The sequence below is a fragment of the Gymnoscopelus braueri genome (assembly GCF_963280865.1).
Source record: "Gymnoscopelus braueri genome assembly, chromosome: 4".
Taxonomy (NCBI): domain Eukaryota; kingdom Metazoa; phylum Chordata; class Actinopteri; order Myctophiformes; family Myctophidae; genus Gymnoscopelus; species Gymnoscopelus braueri.
In genome coordinates this window covers 5231446-5254741 of record NC_137605.1, presented here as the reverse complement: position 1 = coordinate 5254741, position 23296 = coordinate 5231446, and the positions used below count along the sequence as shown (strand labels likewise).

The 23296-nt window shown below is 42.3% G+C and overlaps 2 protein-coding genes across 2 annotated transcripts; both read left to right on the top strand.

The window, feature by feature from the left end:
• On the top strand, positions 1-14093 carry LOC308084535 (uncharacterized protein; the record flags this gene model as incomplete). Its single annotated transcript, XM_080427201.1, has 5 exons — positions 1-24; positions 240-372; positions 497-595; positions 9751-9884; positions 13950-14093. 5 exons carry the CDS (start codon positions 1-3, stop codon positions 14091-14093), a joined length of 534 nt encoding a protein of 177 aa, XP_080283327.1.
• A 408-nt stretch (positions 14094-14501) lies between these two features.
• Positions 14502-21599, top strand: LOC308083943 (uncharacterized protein). Its single transcript, XM_080426376.1, has 3 exons — positions 14502-14738; positions 19772-19951; positions 20423-21599. Exons 1-3 carry the CDS (start codon positions 14522-14524, stop codon positions 21406-21408), a joined length of 1383 nt encoding a protein of 460 aa, XP_080282502.1. The 5' UTR covers positions 14502-14521; the 3' UTR covers positions 21409-21599.
• The last annotated feature ends 1697 nt before the right edge of the window (positions 21600-23296 follow it).

The following is a 23296-nucleotide window of genomic DNA, read 5'->3' as shown; positions in this document are numbered from 1 at the left end:
ATGCTTGACCCACGTTACCCGGAAGTAAGTGCGTGTTGTTTTTCATGGCTGTGAGCAACAAAGAGGGCTGTGAAAAAATGTCTCATAAACGAGGTAAAATGTGTCAAATAGAGTCACTACGGCTGTCGATAAATGAACACCTGGCGTTGGTGGGAGAGGAGATATTGTGTGTTTTGGATAAACAGCAAAGTGATGAAGTTTGTAGTGTGAAGCTTAATGTCAGAGTGTTTGTGTTGGAGCGCCTCAGTGCGGCTGCAGAGTTCATGTGCAACCTCTTCCAGAGAGAGATAGAGACACTAGAAACTCTGCTGGAGAGACAAGACAAACTGCTGGACGTGATTCTACAGCCACACATCAAACTCCACAGAGCAGGTTTGTTATTTAAGCTGCATTTCAAACACATATTTACACACTTTTGAGGCAGTAGCTACTTAGCTAAGCTACAAGCTTAAAGGATCATGTTTTACATTCGAGTCTTTCTATTCCTTCATTCCAGACCAGTGTGTGGAGTCCAGCCAGCAGGTGAAGATGAGTTCTCCACAACCAGCCTGGACTGTTTCTGTCAAACAGGAACCTGAAGACCTCCTGGACATCAGTAAGTGTAATGCTCTCTCAGTTTCTTTGTTTTATTGTGTTCTGTTGTAGGACATATTATATGTGCTAGTCATACTGCATTATTAATTAAATTAAATTAAATGGAACAGCACATTATATATCTGCGGTTGCTGGTGAGGGTACCAAGATGGCACAGTGCCAGCCAGATGTTTGTAAACCTGGGGGTACCTACCTGTCAAGCCCTGTTAAGAAATGTAATGTACAAATTCATATGTCGTCTTGAAAAGTCTGACAATCATGTTATTAAGATTTTAATTAACCCTGTCAAGAGTTCTACTCAGTTCTCTTCCATGATATGGAGACATTGGCGTAACAGCCTCTACTGACTATGAACAGCTGTAGTTGGACTGTTTTTTATGTGTTTTTTTCTTTTTATTATTTTATTGCTTTTATTTATTTATTTTATCTCTGTGTGATTGTCATCCTGTTTTGTTGTATGGACCCTGAGTCTGAAATAAAGATTGAATTGATATAGCTACCACAACTTAGTCAGTTATAAAGGCACATAGAGAAGTGCTGTAATGTATCATAACGCATTATAAAGTATATGCTTTATATGCTGAAATTGAATAATGGTTTTTAACAATCGTATCATACTATAATTAGCCTGGTAAACCATCCCGGTTGTGTGAATTCACATTATCAATTGTCTTTTGCAGACCAGTCTGCAAAAGACTGTGTGGTCCATGAAGAAAGGCTCCACGATTGTGCTCGCTATTTAAACTGTGTATTAGTTTGTTTGTTTGTCTATTTATTAAGGGCTACTATTTATAGTCCCACTTAAGTATCATTCATAGTCGGACGTAAGGAGACGTAACGAGCGCCAACGCTCCTTATGTTGTTGGTTTTGTCTCCCCCTCCGTCACTTGCGGCTCCAGGATTTCCTTCCGTGCAGTCGACATTCACCGTCAGGCCGACGTACGTTCGTTTGTACGTTGCCTGTAGTACCAGTGGAGCCCGTTGGCAGTATAAGGGAAAAAAGTTTTCCTCGGGCCCTCTTTCTCCAAAAAAAGACCCACGTTGGTTGGTGGAAGTACTTGAGTAAATGTACTTAAGTACTTTGACCCGTCGATCCACGGTCTGTGACAATATATAGCATATATAGCACAGTGCAGTAGGGGTCGAAACTCACGTTTTGTAGACAACCATTGTTTTTGTCTAGTTTGTGGACTAGTTTGTGTCTTTTATTGCGTTGTTTTGGCTAGATGCTACAATGGTAGCTTCATGTTGTTAGCTGCGCTGATGCCAGCTGGCTGTGTTGCCAGGTTTTGTGAGAGAAATAAGCAACCAGCTCTATGAAAACAAGCCCAAAAGAATCGACTAGGATATAGCAGATCTACAATATATGTTTGAGAATCACTGGTTTAAATAATAATTGGCCCAAATAAGCAACTACACTTTAGAAACAAGCCCAAATAAAACCGCAACCACCAATACAAAATTGCTTGTTTGTTTACAAGCAACTTTACAGAAAAATAAGCCCAAAGTCGCTTATAATAAGCAGACATGGCAACATTATGGGTACCGGTACATACTCTCGCAACTGCCATCTAGTGGATGAATAGGTGTATTACGCCTGTACCCTTTAAAATAAATAAGATAACCCCTAAATAACGTGAGCGACTATGCATGCGTCCGTAAAGAACGGACGGAATCCCTCACCCCCTGACGCACGTTTTAGACCCATCTAGGGACTATGAATGGGCCTTTACCGTGTGGTAGAGTGAGTTGTGGAGGCCCGCCCCCCTCAACTAACAAAGCAATTGTTTGGGGTGAAACTCAATTTCAATAGGGCTATTCCACAAAGACAAAGTGTCCAGCTATCAGCAAACAATAGGCTACTGATTAAAGCTTGATACTTTAAGCAGGGTACAAACTACTAGCTACCTGGAAAACAAGAAAAGTTATACTTAGACTACACTAGGTGAGGCAAGTAGACCAGAGTCCCTTCAGAAGATAAATACACATCTTCTGAAGGGATGCCGAGTTAAGCTATGTAGCCTGATATTACCAGATTGCTTTAGTGGTTTTAGAATATTTTAGATGGAAAAAAAACACTTTTTTCATCTGCTCTGTTGGGAAATGAGCCCGCCCGAGAGACGTCACATTTGTTTGTCTATTTATTAAGGGCTACTATTTGTAGTCCCACTTACCGTGTGGTAGACAAACACTCTTGTCCGATAATAATGTAGTTCATTAATAAGATGCCATAGAACCATCTATCTTTGGAAGTGAATATAAAATATGTTTGTTGAAATAGTAATGGCAATGACATTTCTTCCTGTGCATATTGCAGGCCTTTGTTTACAAGATTAGGAAGCAATTTTGCTTGCTTGCTCCAAGAATCCTCCATAATTTCATTTGGGGGCACGGTGGCGTAGTCCAGTGTTTATCAACCCTGGCAAACGGCCCAATTTTGGTCCGCGAGTACTGTTGAGGTGTGCCGCGCCGTTTGAAGAAAGTGTGAACCCAGCCCCTCGAGAACAATAGCGGCGATCGTCCGTCAATCGATACGGCCATCATCCGTTTCACACACAGCCACGCCCGAGTCCATTCAGTGTAGCGACCATCACCCATAGGAATGCAAATATGTTGTCCTACCTGGTACTGTATAGGGGGCACAGGGTACATGCTTTGGCACTCATTATTACTACAAGATGATGAGAGCTCCAGCTATATATATATATATATATATACACACACACACACACACCGTATATCTAGGTGTGCCCTGGGATTTTTTGGCTATGCCAGGTGTGCCTTGGCACCAAAAAGGTTGATAAACACTGGCCGTAGTCGGTAGCGCTGTCGCCTCACAGCTAGAAGGTCCTGGGTTCGATTCCCGCCGGGGACGCTGTGGGTGCTAGGGGTGCGTTCTCTCCTCCGCGTCATCAATGCCCATAAGGCACTGCGAAAGGGGCTTTCTGTGTGGAGTTTGCATGTTCTCCCTGTGTCCCCGAGGGTATGTACCCTTACAAAAACATGCAGTAATCCTGGTTCCTATACTTCCAAATAATGGACAGCGTTACTCCCCAAGACTCTACAGACCGTAAATGAAGCCGATTGTTCAGCAATTTCAAATCCGCCATCTTTCAATATCGCGTCATATAGCGTCATATCCTGCAGAATGACACCAGACCATTATTGGTTGGGTAGCTTGTCAATCAAAAGCAGAGGTGGGGAATGAATGCTATTGGTTGTGTAGCTTGTCAATCAAATCATCGGGACCTACTTTATCGTCAATTTTAAAATAAATGGGACCATAGTTTACCAAAACGCATATCATGATGATTGAAAGGAGACTTTAATCTAGCGACTGGAAGCATATTGTACTTATGACAATTTTTATTAAGGTAAGAAAATCTAGTCTGAAGTTTGTCTAAAGCCCATCCGCTTGCGTTAAGATAAATTCTTTCTGACACCAGCAGGGGTAAAACAGCTAAACTACAGGCCATTCATATGAACTGTCTCGTCCGTATTGGAGTCAGTGTAAAAATCTCAAGCTGGCCCCTTGGTTCCCATTCAAGTCTATGGGGAACTTCTCAAAGTGTCTAAGGAGGAGGAGCCTTGCGACCAGCCTATTCCAATGCCCTCCCTAAACTCTTAATAGCCCTGAACCTTTACAGACTTCAGTGACGTCAGCTGGTAAGTAGCCTGAGACAACGAGCTCAATCGATGGTCTTGAAGGGCGGATCCAAACGCTGCCGCCCGGATTCGTGTGGGAATTCCTATTGCTTCACCAATCTATGTCCCCGCCTCCCCTCCCCTCGCCCCCCCCCCCCCCCCCCCCGGCCTGTGCACGGAGCACGCTGACGTCACCAAATTTAGAGCGACGCCCCTCTGCACTCTGATTGGTTAGGAGATAACAAGGTCCTAAGACCATCGTTCCTGCATGGCTCCCCCAGGCTTTTTTTCTTTTGTAACAAAAAAAAAATGCATGGGTTTCCGAGGCTAGCTGGTAAGTGCATGAGGGTGAGAGGCTACAATGCCTCCAAATGGTATAGAAGGAATGGGCCAGCACTTTGAAGAGTCCTTCATTCATGACATATTACATAACTTTTAAAACTCTGACTGTCCTTGTTTACACTCAGTGCTTTACATAGCATACATACATGTATATATGACTTTGCTCATTTCTTATCTTGTGTCCCTTGTTGTTACTAAATACTGTATACACTTAAAATGGCTTGTTTGAGAATGATCCAATTTGGGTTATTTGGGTGACCAACCCAGCGTTATTGTAGACCAGCAGGGCTGGGTTATGGTCATGAACCTGCGTGTTGGGTTGGGATTGTATACCCAACACTGTGTTAAAAAACTACTTTGCTGTGGTCAATGTTACCCAAAAAAAAGTGGGCTACAATATAATTAATCATTGCGATTAATGTTAATTCATTAAATAAATGAAATAGTTATTCAATTATTAAACAAAACAAGCATATATTGATCATTGATTTATTGCTTTGCAAGGGACATTTTAACTTTCAAATACATGAAACAATGTATAGAATTGCATAAATTGGAACAACATAACAGAAAATCAACTGCCAACTTCCTCTCAACATGCACAACTGCTGCACAATAACAATTCAAATATCAAAACAGTCCAGTTGAATCCCTGAGAGCTTAAATTAAAAGTGCATAAGATTTTAAGTGGCAATTGTGCTGAACTTACAATGTTCAAAAACAACACATGTACAATGACAAAATATAGCTGCAAGCAGCGATAAAATGGGGCCATGGAATGATAGGCAAAAAGCAATATGCAATAATAGCATAATGAGAGATAGAAACAGAATTTTCAGATAATGGTCCATAGAGTGTGTGTAGAACGTTTCACACAAAGTGCTCAAAACTCTGGGCAGAAAAAAGGGTTTAAGTGTCTTTCAAAATGGCAGAAGATCTAAGGGCGGAGCTTACTGGTTAAAGAGACAGATGTGTACCTCATGAGTCAAGGCACATGTGTAAGCAAGTGTCATAATTAACAAATGAGCATTCGCAACAGCTGATCAGAGTGCTAATTGTGGCTAGCAATCCAGGGTTAAGAACCTCACTCATGGACACCTCAACCCATGGCCATAGACAGGAATCGAACCCTTAACCTTCAGACTCACAGGCTGTCACAGGCTGCCAAAACTAGTGAATTTAGCTGATCTACAAGCTCGTAAAGTGTTGCTATCTGAAAAGTTGTGAGATTGTAGATCGGGCTATTTTCAAAATGAAGTTTGTCATACATTGAAAAATCATACTCTCAAATAATCACTTCATGTTATCTTTAACAATTGCACATGCATTAATTGATACAGTCATGTTGTGTGCAATACAATTGAAATCATGTCTGCATGAGGTGAGGCTTGAACCGGCGACCTTGTGATTACGAGGCAGATGCTGTAGGGAGAAGCCATTGGACCAGCACACCTGAACTTTCACGCAAATTGCTCAGAAATCCTGGGTTTAAGTATTTTTCAAACTGCTCAATATGGTGGAAAATCTAAGGGCGGAGCTTACTAGTCAAAATGATAGATGTGGTCCTCATGAGTCAAGGCACATGTGTAAGCAAGTTGCATGGCTGTCGGCCAAACGAGGCATGACGTATGCCTGTTTAAAGTTAGCATTTAAAAACAATTGCTATAGCGCCCCCCTTTGGCCAATTGGAGTAATATTGGTTTTAGTGATGGAATGACCCTCTACATTACTGCAAAGTTTCAAACAACTGTGAGTCTGCAAGTATGTGTTAGGGGCAGACCAATAATTTTCATAAAACTGCAATATTCATTGGCTCATAAAAGCTTCATCTTTTCACTTATGGAAAATCCGCTACTACAGTTTTGTCGGCATAGGTCCAAAGCTCATGTGTAAAAAGTTTTGTGTTGATTGCTCTAAAATCCCAGGAGATTTTAACTGCTTTTCATATAATTCAAAATGGTGGGAGATCTAAAGGTCAGAGGTCAAAAGTCAGACCACGAAAGTTGTTCGGCATGAGGAGACGCATGTGTGTATCGACGTTTCACGTCTGTAGGTCAAACAGGGTATGAGTTGTACCTGTTCAAAGTTGCCATTTTTCAATTGAGTGCTATAGCGCCACCCTTTGGCCAATGGTTGGGAGTTTCGTGCCTTGGCCGTTTGGCATAACCCTCTACCATATTGCAGGTTTTCGTAAAAAAGTTACCACACGGTTAGGCCAGAACTATGAAAACAAAGAATAATAGCGAAAGTGTAGAGATGCAATAAGGGTCCACAGCCCTTTGGCCATGGCCCCTTAATAATGCTGACATTAACATTTGTGCTTTGGCATTTATCTCATTGACATGAGAGAAGGACAGCAGACTGATGTTTTCCATACTCTGCTCAAATAAAGAGTCTATAATATATCTATGGTGCTCCATAGACTTAAAAGAGGTGTTTCACTTTAAAACACTTCTAGGGTAATTTTCATGTCTACTCTAACCTTTGTGTGCTTGATTAACGCAGTTAACACACATTTGGAAGTTGAATGGGTTTATATAGGAGGGGGCGTGTCTGATCGAATTAATATCAAATATCTAAATATTTAATCAAGCTACTTAAAAACTGTCTGAGGTGCACACTAAGGTCAGAGTAGACATGCAAATCTCTGCTGTCGGTCAGAAACCTGCTAACTCCAAAATGTTCATTTTTCAGGAAATGACAAAAACAAAACAAAAAGGTGGAGTTAGGAGGTTTTGTTCGTCATTGATAAGAACAGCTTAATGGACCTCCAAGCTCACAAGGAGGTTGGAGGTCAAAAGGGGGTGGAGCCTGGAGTCAGCAAAACCAGCTAACTCCACCCCCTTTTGGTGAAGTTAGCTGGTTTAGCAGAAAGTTTGAGAATCCAATGGAGTTAGCTGGTTTTGTCAGAAGCACTTTTTAATACTTTTCATTGGTTCAATATTGTTTTAATCAACACACAGACGTAAAGGGTGTTCCATAGCACTGATTTATAGAAATAAAAAAATGCAAAAGCGGAAAAATGGAGGTAGCTGGTTTCTGCCCGACAACAACGAAATGACCCCAGAAGTTTTTTTTTTACGTGAAATAGCCCTTTAAATGTATTATGTGACCAAGGTCTGGAAGGTGCTATACTGTCGCTCAGTGATTGGCATCCCTGTGAGATGTCGTAGTAGTATGCATGGCTCAGAGGCACTCAGGGCGCTCTAACGAAACTTTGGGATCATCCAAGGAGTCTCTAAGAAGGACAGGCCGGATGTGGATCCATGTCAAAAATGCTTCCGGGCGTCCGCTCCAATGTTAACTGAAGCAAAATCATCGGTGAAATACCTGGGATGTATCTTGGAGGGTAATCTAGATGGCCGAAATATGGCCAGCAAGGTATTGAGCAAAGTCTCCGGATTGACAAAATTTCTGGCAAGGACAGCAAGGTACTTGGATAGGGAGACAAAACAGGTGGTGGCCAATTCTCTTATTATGTGCCATTTTGATTTTGCATGTACATCTTGGTTCGAGGGCTTAATGAAATCCCTCAAAACAAAGCTACAGTCAGCTCAGAATAGACTGATCAGGGTCATTCTAGGGTTAGAACCCAGATCCCATATAGGTAGGATCCAGTTTAGAGAACTCAACTGGCTCCCAGTGGAATCCAGGGTAACCATGGCCAGATTGACCATGGTTCATAAGATAATATATGGTGAGGTCCCCATATTTTTAAAGACATGTTTTACTCAGAGAAGCGAAGTACACCATTTTTTCACCAGAGCCAGTGTAGCAGATGTGAGCCATCCGGCTTTTAAAAGTAAAGTAGGCAGGGAATCATTTACTTACATAGGAGCCACACAGTGGAATGACCTCGAAAACAGTGTCAAACTGACAACCAATCTGAGGACTTTTAAATACAAAACTAAATCATGTCTATTAGAAAAGGTTCCCCTATAGAGGGTCTTTAGACTAGGAAAGATAAGGTAGTACTTGTTTGTGTACTGTGTATGTTACATGTGTTCTTGTATTGTTTGTATGTATGTACTGTAAATGTTACTTGTGTTTTGTATTGTTGTGTAATGTGTACTGTGTATGTCACTTGTGTCTATGTAGTGTTTCGGTAGTTATATGTGTTTTGTATTGTACTGTATTTTTAACGTATTGATTGTTAATTGTAAGAGGACCTCAACGGAAATAAGTCTCAGGACTTTCTTGTGTTATCCTCGAACTGCGGTGACCATGTGGTTTTTGGCTTTTCAAATAAATCAAATCAAATCAAATCAAAAACTCCTTGACTAAAAGCTTAATATCTCCTATTTCTTTTTAATGTGGTGGAAATGAGCCGTTTTCGATCGGCGATCACTCTGCAATGGAGGATCGCGTTAGAAATATTATTGTTCCAGGCGTTAGTCGGGACCCTCCGCCGTCTCGCACGCAGGCTTTGTTTACATGTGCGTCCTCGTCGGGGCTTCTACAGCACGCAACATATCAGCGTAAGTGGATGGAAGATATGCTCAGAAGGAGCGAGTGCATTCTCCGGCAGCGGCAACAGCCGCGGAACTTCCGCGGAACTGCCGGTGGAGGAGCGGCAGCTCCCGGCAGTGACTGCCGGCGGTGGAGCGGCAGCTGCCGGCGGAGCAGCGGAACTGCCGCGGAAACTGCCGGTGGAGGAGCGGCAGTCAACTTCTTTTTCCGCCGATAAAGTATAGTTTTGGACCATGACGGAGGCGCGCCGAATCAGCAGACCTTGAGGCCAAGGAGTCGCGCCCGAGCGCCTCCTGGCGCGAGTGCCCGCGACGACCGGCCGATGGTCTGCTATTCGACTAAGCGCCGTCCGAGTTATGTACCGATAGGCACAGAATCGTAAATAATATTGGTGGGGACTGCGTTACACAAACGCAGCACACTCTCAAAGCTGGCGCCGCCGGCAGCTCCGCGGAGCTGCCTCGGCAGCAGCCGCTGCCGGAAAATGCACTCGCTGTCCCTCGATATGCTGGCACTAGATGTACCCTATTTTAATAAACCTCTGGCACAAAGTGTGCGCCTTTAATCAAAAGTGCTTTACAATATGCATTGCCTTCACACACACAAACACACAGTCTGATCAATGGGGCAATCAAAGGTAGACTTTTTTTTTCAAGTTAAAACAATTATTGGTTTTCTCTCATTGTATCTTTTGCCTAGACTTCCTGCACCTCCCTGTGTCTAAAGAGGTCTCACCTGAACAGCAGGAGAGGAGCCCCAGTCTGGTCCAGGAGGAACCAGAGCCTCCACAGATTAAAGAGGAACAGGAAGAGCTACTTTCAAGACAAGAAGAGGCTGACGAATCAACAATATTAGCACTGAAAAGTGAAGATCATGATGAAAACAGAGACTCAGAGCCTGTAGCCAGCACCTCAACTGAACACATGCATACACAAACGTATGTAGAGGACTGTGGAACATCACAACCAACTAGTGATGAACAGCTCCTCTCTTCATACTGTTCTGAATATGACATCACTGAAGTGATGTTTAATCAAAAGAGAAATCTGAAGATGCACACAATGACTCATACAGGGGAAACACCCTTTACTTGTACAGTTTGTGGCAAAGGCTTTAGTCAAAAGGGTCACCTAAATGAACACATGATGATTCATACAGGGGAAAAGCCCTTTACATATACAGTTTGTGGCAAAGGCTGTAGTCAACAGGGTGCTTTAAAAACACACATGATGAGTCATACAGGGGAAAAAACATTTACTTGTGCAGTTTGTGACAAAGGCTGTGTTAGCATGATTCGTCTTAAAACACACATGACGACTCATACAGGGGAACAACCCTTTACTTGTGCAGTTTGTGGCAAAGGCTGTAGTCGAAAGGATAATTTAAAATCACACATGATGATTCATACAGGGGAAAAACCCTTTACTTGTGCAATGTGTGGCAAAGGCTGCATGCGAAAGGCTGATCTAGATTACCACATGATGACTCATACAGGGGAAAGACCCTTTACTTGTGCAAGGTGTGGCAAAGGTTGTATTCGAAAGAGTGATCTAAAAAGACACATGAGGACTCATACAGGGGAAAAGCCCTTTACAATTTGTGGTGAGGATTAGCCTAAAATCACATACAGTATGAGGAGTTATAAAGGGGGGGTGGTTATTTTTCATTCAAATGTATGACCATTATTTCTTGTCCAGGATGCCAATGAAACGTCTTGGATACAAATACAATCTTAGAGATTACAGTTTAGAGCTGTTACTGTTGGGACAGTTTCACTGTTATGAAGCATTAACGTGTAGATAATTCAATGTGTTCAGCAAAAGTAAACGCTCCTAGTCTTGTGATGGCGGATGTGGGGGGGGGGGGGGGCTGCTTATACTTGGTTAGATGGTTCATATGGTGATGTGTTCAGAAGATATGATACTTTTCTAGTGAGTGAATGGATGTTTTGGGAAGAAGCTGCTCTCAATGTTTTATTGCCATCTGGAAATGTTTAGAATTATGTTTTTTTGTTTTCAAAGGATTTGGATGCATCCATTCACCTTAATGTCCAAAGGTAATAAGTCTTGCTTGTTACTGTATGTATTTAAAAAAAAGCTCTGGTGACCCAAACGTCAACCCAAACAGTGATTGAAACGGTATGGTGCATCCAAATTGGTAAGGTCCGGTGGCATAAATGTCCAATTCTTATCTTCTCGAATGGAAAATGTAAAGGTAGTCGTGGTATCCTATAGACGTCTGTACTTGCGACGGTCTGTTGAGTGCCATTGACGCGTTTCACGTGTTTTACCGCAATGGCGCAACGTGTCGTTTTTTTGGAGAAAAAAAATGTTCAGAACCCAAGATATCATGATTTGAAGATTTGCTGCTCCATTCACTTCTTGTTTAACTTATTACTTTTTTTCTATGTATTTTTGGCCCAGACATGTTATTTTCAAAGGCAGACAATGAATGTCAACTAGGTCGCCATGACCTCGTTGACATTTGTAAAACCACACAGTGCAACCCTCAGTGATTAGCAACCACCAGGGGATCGATTATACTGGAGATACATATTCTGTGACTACTTGAAAAAGGTAAGAAATTTGAGAAAAATTGCTCATATTTTTTTTATTTCATTGGCACTCAATGAGTTAAAATGAATGGATGAGTATGACTTTTTAAACCAGGTTGCCTTGAATTTAACATGCAGAGATGCTCCTAGTCGGTAACGTGCATGGACGTTTAACATGGAGCCGTGCTCATGATCAGGAACTAGCCTTCATGTGTATTCAGTGCATGCTGATAAAAAAACGAATTGGTTTAAAAAGTTGTTTCAATCCATGAATGCATTGAGCGCATGGCCGCATGCAGCTCGGGGATTGGTTGAGGGGTTTGGTGTGTGTACAAAAAGAAGAAAAAAAACTATGGTGAGTTAACAAATAGCCAACTTCGTGTTATGATCAGACCTGAAAGGCCACTGTGTCAATCTTTCTATTCATTATACAGCAGATATTGATAGGAAATGCTCATTATTTGAAGCAGCAGGTAAAAAGTGGTGCATATATAGAGTTCCCAACTGGCCTGAAAATGAAGGTCTGGCCCGAACAATTGCCACAATTTTAGGCCCGAGACCAGCCCTATAGCCAGAAAAAAAGAAAAGATCGCCAGTAGGCTGCGCCATTAGGCTCTAATTATAGCAGAGAGTGTGTGTGAGAGAATGGACTTATAGTTGCCGAAATGGCAACTTCACATGTCCAACTGTTAATAGCCTACAAAACGTGCAAAGTTGCACACAAAAGACTAGCCTTACTCTGCTATCTCTCTGTCTCGCTGGCTGCTGCTGCCTGTAATTTATACTTTGACGGTACAACGGTCACGCACAGCAGCAGCATATCCACAAACCCACAGCGCGTGGCATCTGTGTTGCATTCTGGGCTTGCAGATCTGCTATGTTCAGTGCACAACACGCCATGTGACGAACTACAAATCAGGCTTTTGTCTCCTTCTGCATCTGTCGTCTATCTGATTTATGGCTGATTTAAGTAACCGATCTTCAAGTTCACAACGCGTTAGATCATGATGCATTGTGAGCTTCAGTGAGCTTGTAAATCAAATGGCTGTTCAGAGGCAGCAAGCCAGCGGCAGCAGCAACTTTTCTCTGCTGCCTGCACGTCGCTTGTTCATTAAAAAACCCAATGGACGGTGCGGCTGTTCATAATTAATAAATATACACACACAGACAGAACAGAATTATTATCATTATTATTATTGTATATATTTTATAACACAGCCGGCCCGAAATGATCTCAATAACTAGGCTATTAGCTAACTTTATAGCCTTCCCTTGTCTGTGAGCCTATGCTGTGCAGTAGTTCTGTGTTTTGTCATTGAATTGAATTCATGTACATTATCAATGCTTGAGTTGCTGTATGGCCCGCAGTACCATTTATTTTCACAGAAAAATTATTGCGCAAAAAGTGGAGAGACCTGTGAGATCGCTATGTGAGGGAGAGGAGAGAGGCTGGTGAAACGACAGCAAGTGGCAGTGCTGCCAGCAACAGGAGGCCCTGGCCCCATGCAACCCTGATGACCTTTCTGGACCGCTTCATCTCTTCCAGGCCAACCTCCTCCAACATGCCTCAGCTAGTTTTTGTGGTTCACCCTTTGCCTTCCGTAAACCGGTAAGGTAGAAGGTTAAAAAGCCCAAGCTTATCTCCAGAAATGCACCCACCCCCAACTGTTTACTGTACATATTTTTTTTTACTCCTCGTTTATATGCATATTTTGTATATTATTGTTTGTCTTTAAATGTTTCAATGAATTGAGTACACACGACTCTTATATTTGCTTTATTGTTTCATTAATATTGATTTTTATGTGAAGCCCTTCTTAGTAGTTTTTGCTCTGTAAAGCACTTTGAGCTACATTCATGTCATGAAAGGTGCTATATAAATAAAGTTGTATTATTATTATCGCTTAGCTGAGGACCCATGAGAACAAGAGCTGCACCAGACACTCTAACTGGTTATCCCTGTCATTCAAGTAAAGACAAGTTGTCTGATTATTTTAAGTATAGCCTAGTTATGTGTGGGTGAGTCTAAAGGGCTTTTATAGAAAACTAAAAGGAAAATAATGAATTAATTGAAACAAAAATAAAAGCAACAAATTAACAATGCAACTAGACAATAAGAAATATAATTACATTTAAAAAAAATGACTTTTCGGTCGCGGGTGGTGGGGTGGGGGGGGCGGTGGCTAGAGGGGTCGAGTTGAGTCCCCACTAGCGCGCACATAAATCGGCGCCTATGGCCATAGTGCTTTCTTGGGTTTATCCTTTTAGCATCCTTTTGAAACTGTACCTCTGTGTTTTTTTTTTGCAAACTGTTGATAAAGTATTCAATCAATCAATCAATCAGGTGAAAGATGGCACCAACCGGCTGAAGGAGACTCACCAATACTGGTACCAAGTGCAGGGTCAACTTCACATTGCCAAGAAGACCACCTGCTTCTTCACCACCTGGACCCTGAAGCAGTCGCTCGTGAAAGGACCCCCAGATTGATATGTATTTGACCCCCATCTGAAAATATTTTGTCACGCTCCCCCCCCAAGAGAAGATTTGTGTAGAGACAGTTCAAACTCATTAAAAAACAAATTCAAACACTTTCAAGATTTTTCCAAAATGTACAAGCCCTGTAGATCTGCAAGTTTTGCTATCAGATCTGCAATCAGTTGTATTCTCTGCAATGACAGTTATCTATCTATCTATCTATCTAGCTATCTATCTATCTTTAATATAATATATCAATCTATTCAGTGACAGTTACACACCTCCTCCACCAGGGGGCGAAATGCATTAAGGAACAGTGTCTGAATCCTTTAATGCGCATGCTTGAACCATTTTCACCCGGAACCGGAAGTGTGCGAGTTGTTTTCCATGGGGGTGAGCAACTAAGAGCGCGGTGGGAAATGTCTCACAAAGGAGGTAAAATGTTTCAAATAGAGTCTCTACGGCTGTCGATAAATGAGCACCTGACGTCGGTGAGAGAGGAGATATCGGGTGTTGTCAACGAGCGCCTCAGTGCGGCTGAAGAGTTCATGTGCAACCTCTTCCAGAGAGTGATAGAGACACTAGAAACTCTGCTGGAGAGACAAGACAAACTGCTGGACGTGATTTTACATCCACACATCAAACTAGAAACTGCAGGTTTGTTATTTAAGCTGCATTTCAAACACACACTCACTCACACTCTCTCTCTCGTGACAGCGGTGGCCTAGTGGTTAGAGGGGCGGCCTTGATACCGGAAGGTCCCTAGTTCGATTCCCCAATTCATCACATCAATCATGAATCACCGCTGAATAGCCCTTGAGCAAGGCTTCCATGCAGGGCCTGGCTGTAAATAAGTGTTAACTTAGTCCAACACCCTGGGTAAACAACAAACTTTGCTTTGCTCTCTTTCTTTTATCCTGTTCTGTTATATATCATCAACCTAACAGTTATATAATATGATACAGTCATTTGAAATCTTGATTTACTAGTTATTCTGTAGATTTTGAAAACATGCATTAACCACTTCAGTCCGATATATACTTTGCCTATATGAACATATCCGTTCTACAAGATCACAACGCATTGTGAGCTTGTAGATCTGCTTTTTTCAAAAGATGTGCGTACATTTTGAATACCAGACTTGCTTGTACTTGCTTGTAACATAGTATTTCTACATTGTGGAATTGATACTTTTACTTAAAGGTAGGGCAAGTGATTTTCAATGGTTAAAAAAGGTGTTAAATAGCTATATACTCTGATAGTACTCATTGCTATAGAGCAGTGTTTCCCAACCTTTTGGTGCCAAGGCACACCTGGCATAGCCAACAAATCCCTGGGCACACCTAGATACGCAAAAAAAAAATCTTAATCCAAATATTTCACATTTTATTTCAAGATGTTTTTTTTAAAATAGCAGATCTAGCTCACAATGCATCACATCGCAAAGCGTTGTGAGCTTGTAGATCGGCTATTTTCAATTTGCTTGTAGATTAGCTTGTAGATCGGCTATTTTCAATGTATACATTTTTAATTAAAGTGCTCATAATGGTCTAAGTGCTTTAGTTGCTTCTTTTGGGCTTGTTTTCCTAGATCTGGTTGCTTATTTCTCTCACAACATCTGGCAACACTGGTGCAAGTTCAACTTCGTCTCTCGTCTAAGAATAACAGATGCTGCGTTGCATCGCCTTGACAACTTGTACAACTGTTCTGTCTGGAAGCGAGTCCTTCGATCGCACTCATGGTTCAAGTAATAAATGCTCTCATGTGTAATGAGAATAAATACGTTTATAAGGTTTAACCCCATTACCAAATAAAAGGTTAATAAAACGTGGAAAGGATATAAGCCTTTTCTAATGAACATTGCTCACCTTTACCGAGGTAAAAAGATGATGTTGAAATCCAGCATACAAGTGGAACGCTGCTATCCGATTATGGATCAGAGCTTATTGATTACTGATTAAATTAGTTAATTTTGGATTTGATAGCATTATTGCGGACGCATGCGCAGTTACCCACTACAGACGGTTACCAAAACACTCGCCCCAAAACACAGTCGCCCACCTGGTATTCCTAAACGTAACCTCAGTAAACTATGTCTAAACCTAACCTTATTCCTAAACGTAACATCAGTAAAACTATGCCTAATACTAAACTCATTTCTAACCTTATCCTCAGTAAAACAAATACAAGAACTGCTGGTCCGCGAAAACAAATGGGGGTAGCGTGCTTTGAGGCGAGACTTTCGGTTACCGCAGCTGCGAGTGAACAGACCATCTCCCGATCTCCGTGGAGTAATTAAACACCACAAATTACGTTTACACTAACACCCTGGAGCGATTTAGAAGCACTTAATAAGAAATCTAACACTTATGTCGATTTAAAGTTAGTACAGTTAGTTAGTGTTTTATTGTCAGACATTTATCACCATGGCAGGTTATAATATGACAGCCCCTCTTGGCTCTTGGCCGCCGTATTGGCCCGTTCCGACCCACAATGTAGTAATACTGAGTGCCAAAGCATATACCCTGTGCCCTTTTTATACAGTACCAGGTAGGCCAACATATTTGCATTCCTATGGGTGATGGTCGCTACACTGAATGGACTCGGGTGTGGGCCGTGGCTGTGTGTGAAACGGATGATGGCCGTATCGATTGACGGATGATCGCCGCTATTGTTCTCGAGGGGCTGGGTTCACACCTTCTTCAAACGGTGCGGAACACCTCAGCAGTGTCCCCACAAAATTGGGACATTTGCCAGGGTTGATAAACACTGGCCTACAGTATTATAAATTAATACCGCGCGGACACTGGAGGTGTGTCTGTGCCTCCGCAGTGACATTAAGGCATGATAGCCTATTTTCATTATTAAGTGACACTTTGGCTGAGATGACCCGCTTGGCAGACACTGGCAAACACACTGAGGGACCTAACAATTCAGCTCTAAATGCAACTGATAACCTTGAAAATAAATAAAAAGCGGTGGAATCTGCATCATGTCTATATTATGCATAGGCTACAAGCAATACATCATTTGGGGTACCGCTCATAATTCCGACATCCCACTACTCCGACTACGTGGCTTCCGCGTGCGGTTAGGGTTAGGTTAGGTATAGGGTTAGTAACCGTCGGAAAGGCGATATGTCGGCTTCCCGACATGTAACCCATCATTTGACATATCTTTTCTTTTTTATATATATATGTGTTGACAAAGGTTGGGCACATACTATTTTATTTTAGGTTCGGCACTGTAATTTATTCTGCATGAAGAATAAAGCATTCTAACGACATACGCACAGCTTTGATCCCTGGTAAGACAGCCTCTGGGCTGACTTGAAAACGGTCGGACATTCCACTACAATCACAGACAAAAAAACATAATGAATTTGACTGCTAGTGTAGGAATTGTCGTAAATGCTGGTACGATCAAAATATGGTCGTAAATTGCTTAGTGAATCGGGGCCAATGTCTTTGGCCTACAAATATAATAACTTGGGTCAGTGCAATGAATGGAGGAGTCTGATTTCACCTTCCCAGAGTAAAACTTCTTTGGTGCTGAACCCAATATACTTCTAAAAACACAACATGACAGCAATCACTCGCCAAATGACTTTAAAAAGAAAATAAAAAGGACAGAGACAGTGCCTCAGCTTCACCATTTATTTTAACTTGTTTTGCTTAAACTAAAAAACAGCACACACATGTTCAATTTGGCCTACAAATATATAAACTTTGTCAGTGCATGAACGGAGGAGTTGGATTCACCTTCCCAGAAAAATACTTTAAAAACTAAATAAAACGATTTGTAAAAATAAATAAAAACACTTCTAGGCCACAATACAAATATCCCTTTAAAAAAAAAGAAGAAAAAATAAAAAGAAAAGAAAAAATGTGGCCATCATACAACTGTCTTAGTGTGAAACTTGAGCTTGTTTTGCTGAACAGAGTTTGTATCCTGGCTGAGACTGATGACAAGCAGACACAGAGCTCCTGGTCAACTGCTCTCAGTCTCTCTCTGTGTTTATGTTTTATGTAAGTCAGGGTTGAAAAGCTGAGCTCACACAGGTAGGTTGTAGAAAAGGGTAGCAACACTGCCATTACACTGTCTGTGATGGCTGGGTATTCTTTTCCAACAGTCAACCAAAAACTGTCCAAGCTTAGATCGCGTTAGATCGCGCAGAATACGAGTTGAATGGGTCACGGACCCAACCGAAGTTTTTCATGGAAGTTGAGGGGAAATAAAAAAAAATCTCCTCAAGACTTTTCAAATGCAGAGCAATGACCCCATGCAAAGCAGGAGTGATTGTGTGTCCAGTGTTGCTGAGGGGAACATATCAAGCTTGCCCTTATCCACATGCTTCCGCCAGAGTTTCAGTCTCCCCGAAATCCTGTCAGTTTATATGTGCTTGTGAGGATATTCTCAGTTCTTCCTTGCATTCGCCTGTTCAGTTCATTCAGATGTTCAGACAGAAAGCTTTGTAATTCTCCCCTCAGTATAGACCCACGACAAAACTTTCCCTCTGGAGAGCCACCGCACTTCGGTGTGCAACAGAAACGTTTTGCGTTTCGCCCCCATTTCCTCGAACAGGGTGGCAAACAGCCGGCTTTTCAAAGGTTGTGCTTTAATAAAGTTAACGATACCGCATCATCCAACACAGCTGACAGGTTTTTTGGTAAAGTCTTTGCAACCAGCGCCTCTCGGTGTAAACCATGACGTCAGGATTCTTCTCTTTGACTCTGCTTACAAATCCCTTGTGTCGCCAGGTCATAGATGTGGCCCCATCAGGGGGCCACAGCACACACTGACACAGTTTTCCCAGCTTAAGTTCCGTTGCTCCAAATACTCCGATGTCAACCGGAAAACGTCCTCTCCTGTTGTTTTCCCAGGCAGTTGTTTGCAAAACAGATAATTCTCTGATGATGTCTCCGTCAATGAATCTCAAGTTTGCCAACAGCTGTGTGTGTCCACTTACATCTGTTGATTTATCAAGCTGCAGTGCAAACTTTCCACAATTTTTTGTATGACGGCACTCTCAATGTCTGACTCACATGTCTTCAATGCGTCGGCCAATTGTGTGGTTTGAGAGCGGCACCTTTTCCATTTATTTTGCAGCATCTGGTCCCAACATTGTGTTTACCATGATTTTGCATGCTGATGCTAAAAATGTTTTTGCCACTGTATGTGACAATTGTAACTTTGCCATTAGCTCTGCCATTTGGTAGCTAGCTTCCAGAGCTTTGTCAGAAACCTTGGTGCTGGTGGGTACTGATAACAATACAGTTGTCTGTTTCGCATTACTAGCTTTCAAACTCACGAAAAAGTCTATGTCCATTGTAGCGATTTCTTCATGGTTGGTCTCAAGGTGACTTTCATCTTACTGGTAACCATAGCACTGTTTGCAAGCTTATGTCCACAAACGATGCATAGTGGAGAAGGATTAGATGTATCCCCAATAAACGTGAAGCCAAATTTCATGTAGTCATCATGGTACAGTCTGGCTGTGGCTTTCTTTTTTATCGTCTTGCTAGTCGCGGTTGTTGATCCCGACTGCACGGCGATGACGCTGGCGGCAGCGGTGCTGTGTGTGCTGCTGGTGCTGTTGTTCCTTATCTTTACACCCTCTGTTCCCTTTCTTTTACACTCAACCTTCATCTACAACCCATCAAAGTCCTTATTATATTCCTTCATTCCAGACCAGTCCAGCCTGCAGGTGAAGATGAGTTCTCCAAAACCATCCAGGACTGTTTCTATTAAACATGAACCTGAAGACCTCCTGGACACCAGGACTGTTCCTGTTAAACAGGAACCTGAAGACCTCCTGGACACCAGGAATGTTCCTGTTAAACAGGAACTTGAAGACCTCCTGGACACAAGTACGTTCAATGTGCTCTCTCAATGTGCTCTCACAGTTTCTTTGTTTTATTATTTTCTGTTGTAGGACTATCTCTCATCAATGTTTCAGTAATATAAAACCCTGTTCCCACTCACTTGAACTGCCTACAATTCACCCGTATATAAAATTTTGGCATCGTGTGGGAAAGTGTGCCGATTTTTAATGCTGGTATATATGGTACCATCAATATCACATGTATGTATTTATTGATTTGAAAAGGATCCCCAATTAGCTGTTCCCATGGCAATCAGTAAGTCTTACTGGGGTCCACATAAAAACATATTACAAAACGCATACTAAAAACTACAACATTAACCTTCCTGCAGTGTTCCGGTCAAATCTGACCGATTTTCAACTTTCCTAAATTATAAATAGTGTGTTTTTCATCTGATTGCCTCAAGACCTTATGATTTATTCCCCACTAAGCATTTTCACTGAATTTTCCTCTCAGCATCTACGGTGAACCCTGGTATTGCCGGCCCCTCCCCACGGCCCATGATGCCTGCCGGTCAGGCAAACCCTGCTGCTGATCCGCCCACACAACTCATAATGTCTGCCTCTGCCACTGATGGCCCCTACACACTGCTCATAATGCCTGCCACTGCTGATCCCGCCACACTCTCCTGGTCTCAACCACCACTGCCGCCCTGTGTGCTACTGCCACGGCCTATAAGAAATACCCCTGCCACCTCTACCATCACCAGGCCTGTGCCCTCCCTCTCAGCATCTTCAGTGAACCCTGGTATCGCTGGCCCCTCCACACGGCTCTTAATGCCTGCCCCTGCCCCTGCTGGCCCCTCCACACGCTCCTGGCCTCAAACACCACTACTGCCTCGTGTGCTACTGCCACGGCCTGTCGTTGGCCCTTTCACACGGCCCATAATACCTGCCAGTCAGGCAAACCCTGGCTTTGCTGACCCTTCCTCCACCCCAGGCATTGCTGACCCCACCACACGGCCCATAATACCTGCCCGTCAGGCAACCCCAGGCATTGCTGACCCCTCCACACAACCCATAATGTCTGCCAGTCAGGCAACCCCAGGCATTGCCGACCCCTCCACACAACCCACAATACCTGCCAGTCGGGCAACCCCAGGCATTGCTGGCCCACCTACATTAGCCCCTAAAACTATGCCCATAACACCCGGTGCTCAAACTGGTGCGGACAGTGGTCCATCCTGGGCGAAGTCTACTTGCCAAAAACGCAAGAACAAGGAACAGTTTACAGGAGTAGGCAAAGTGTCACAGCGTCACAGTCTGCCTCTCTGTAAACTATGTGGCCAACCAGCTCAGGGACATAGAAAATATAAGAAGAAAACGTTTTGCCCTGTAAAAATGATGTCATCCTCAGCAGGTCTGAACAACAGAGTGTTCAGTGACTATAAAGACTTCACCTCTACTGTTGACAACATGACACATGTACATAGTATATTGTAAATGCTGTCGTTGACTCGTTGTAATGGCATTTCACCCTGTACATGTTAATAATCGCATCTTATTTGACAAATTGTCAATAGTAATGTAATCATGAACAAACATTCACGAACTAACATCCTGCACTCTGCTCTTGCTCAGCAGCATCCAGCAGAGTGCGGGATTTTTGTTCATGAACGTTTGTTCATGATTGCTTCATTCCAACGCACCTGCATCTGAACAAAGTGGATGTGCAAATATTTTATTCAAAATGTTTAAATAGTAAAAAAAAAAATCACACCCAGTGTGAAGTGGGCGGTGAGGTCACAGTGGTCATCACAGTGATGGAAGAAGTGATGGAAGAAGTGATGGAAGAAACCATAACTTAAAAAAAACAAATTTATGTTTTTTTTAAAGTTATGGTTTCTTATATAGGGCTATGCACATGTATGACACATGTGCGTGACACTGGCCAATCACAGTCCTGAATAGACTGTGATTGGCCAATCACGGTGCAGGGTTAGGCGGGGTACATTTTTGGCCAATCACAGCGCAGGATTTGGTGTGCAAATATCCAAACCTCACATATAGGGGCGGTTTCACCGCCCAAAAAAAGAATTTGATTGTCTTCATTTGTATTACTTTTAGTATTATTCCTTCTTGGGCATGTCCAATGACATTTTATTGTATACATTGCAGTGCTTTTTCTTTTTCTTTAAGTGTTCCTCATTTCATTCAGTAAAGTGATCATTGATACAGTAACAGAAGTTGTGGATCGTCAATTAATGAATGCAACACTTCGGGTTGAATCTTATCTTTACTGTCCTCTAAATGTGTTTTGCAGCAAAAACACATAAAAATACATACTGTATACAAGGGGAAAAGTATATATTTTTTAAATTTAGATTTGTTTATGAAAAAGCAGAACACATACATAACAGATAAACAGTAAGGTACCAGATTACTTGCATGTAAGCAGGGCTGGATGTGGATGGGCTGGTGGGGGTATGGGGGCACTGAGCTCATTCGTTTCTTGGGGCTGAGCCAGAAAGAAACATGTCTGATGTGGATCTGGAAATGTAAAATCTCTCTTGGGCACTCTATTACCTTAATACAATTTTATATTATTATGACAACTGAAAACATTACATTTAATTAACATTTTCAGCTTTTAACAACTTAGGCCCTACCTTCAATATTTTAGTCACCATCTTTATAGCATTTAGAATTATAATGTACCATGCCTCACATCCTTACATGCAATTGTCAGTTCATAATTACAATGCCTTTTTAAAACATATTAAGTTATAACTGATATAACAGCTCCTCCCTCCTCCAACATGGAAGGTGGGCAGAATGGAGAGTTGAGTTTAATACCCCTTGCCCTCCCTCTCTAGCCTGGTAAACCCTCCCTCCGGAAATCTCAATTCTATTTGATTCCTGGAGTGAGTCTGGCATGAACCGCCTCTCTGCAATATTGGCTGTGTATGCCAAACGGCCGCGCCTATCAGCGTCGTCGCTCATTGTTCTGTGATTGACAGCTTACGTTGGCCAATCAGGTGGCGAGTTCGAGTGAGCCCAAAACACGAACGGCAGCCATCTTTTTCTTGTGCGGCCAATTCTCCGCTATTTTTTTACTTCAAAAAGCTCTCTAACTTCTATTTTGAGGCACGGAATTTACTTATAAGATATCGTTTGGATAGAATTTAGTTGTTTAACTTCATATATGTGGTCAATTAATCATGACAAAGCCTATTTAAAAAATAATAATTAGAGAACCGGTAGGGGCGGGCAGTGACACCATTGTACCCGAAAAAGGCAACCCATTTTGGGTATGGCTGTCTCAAAAGTCCCGTCGCGTCACATTAAGACTGGTGAACTGCTGATTGGCTGAAGGGGAAAAATTATCATT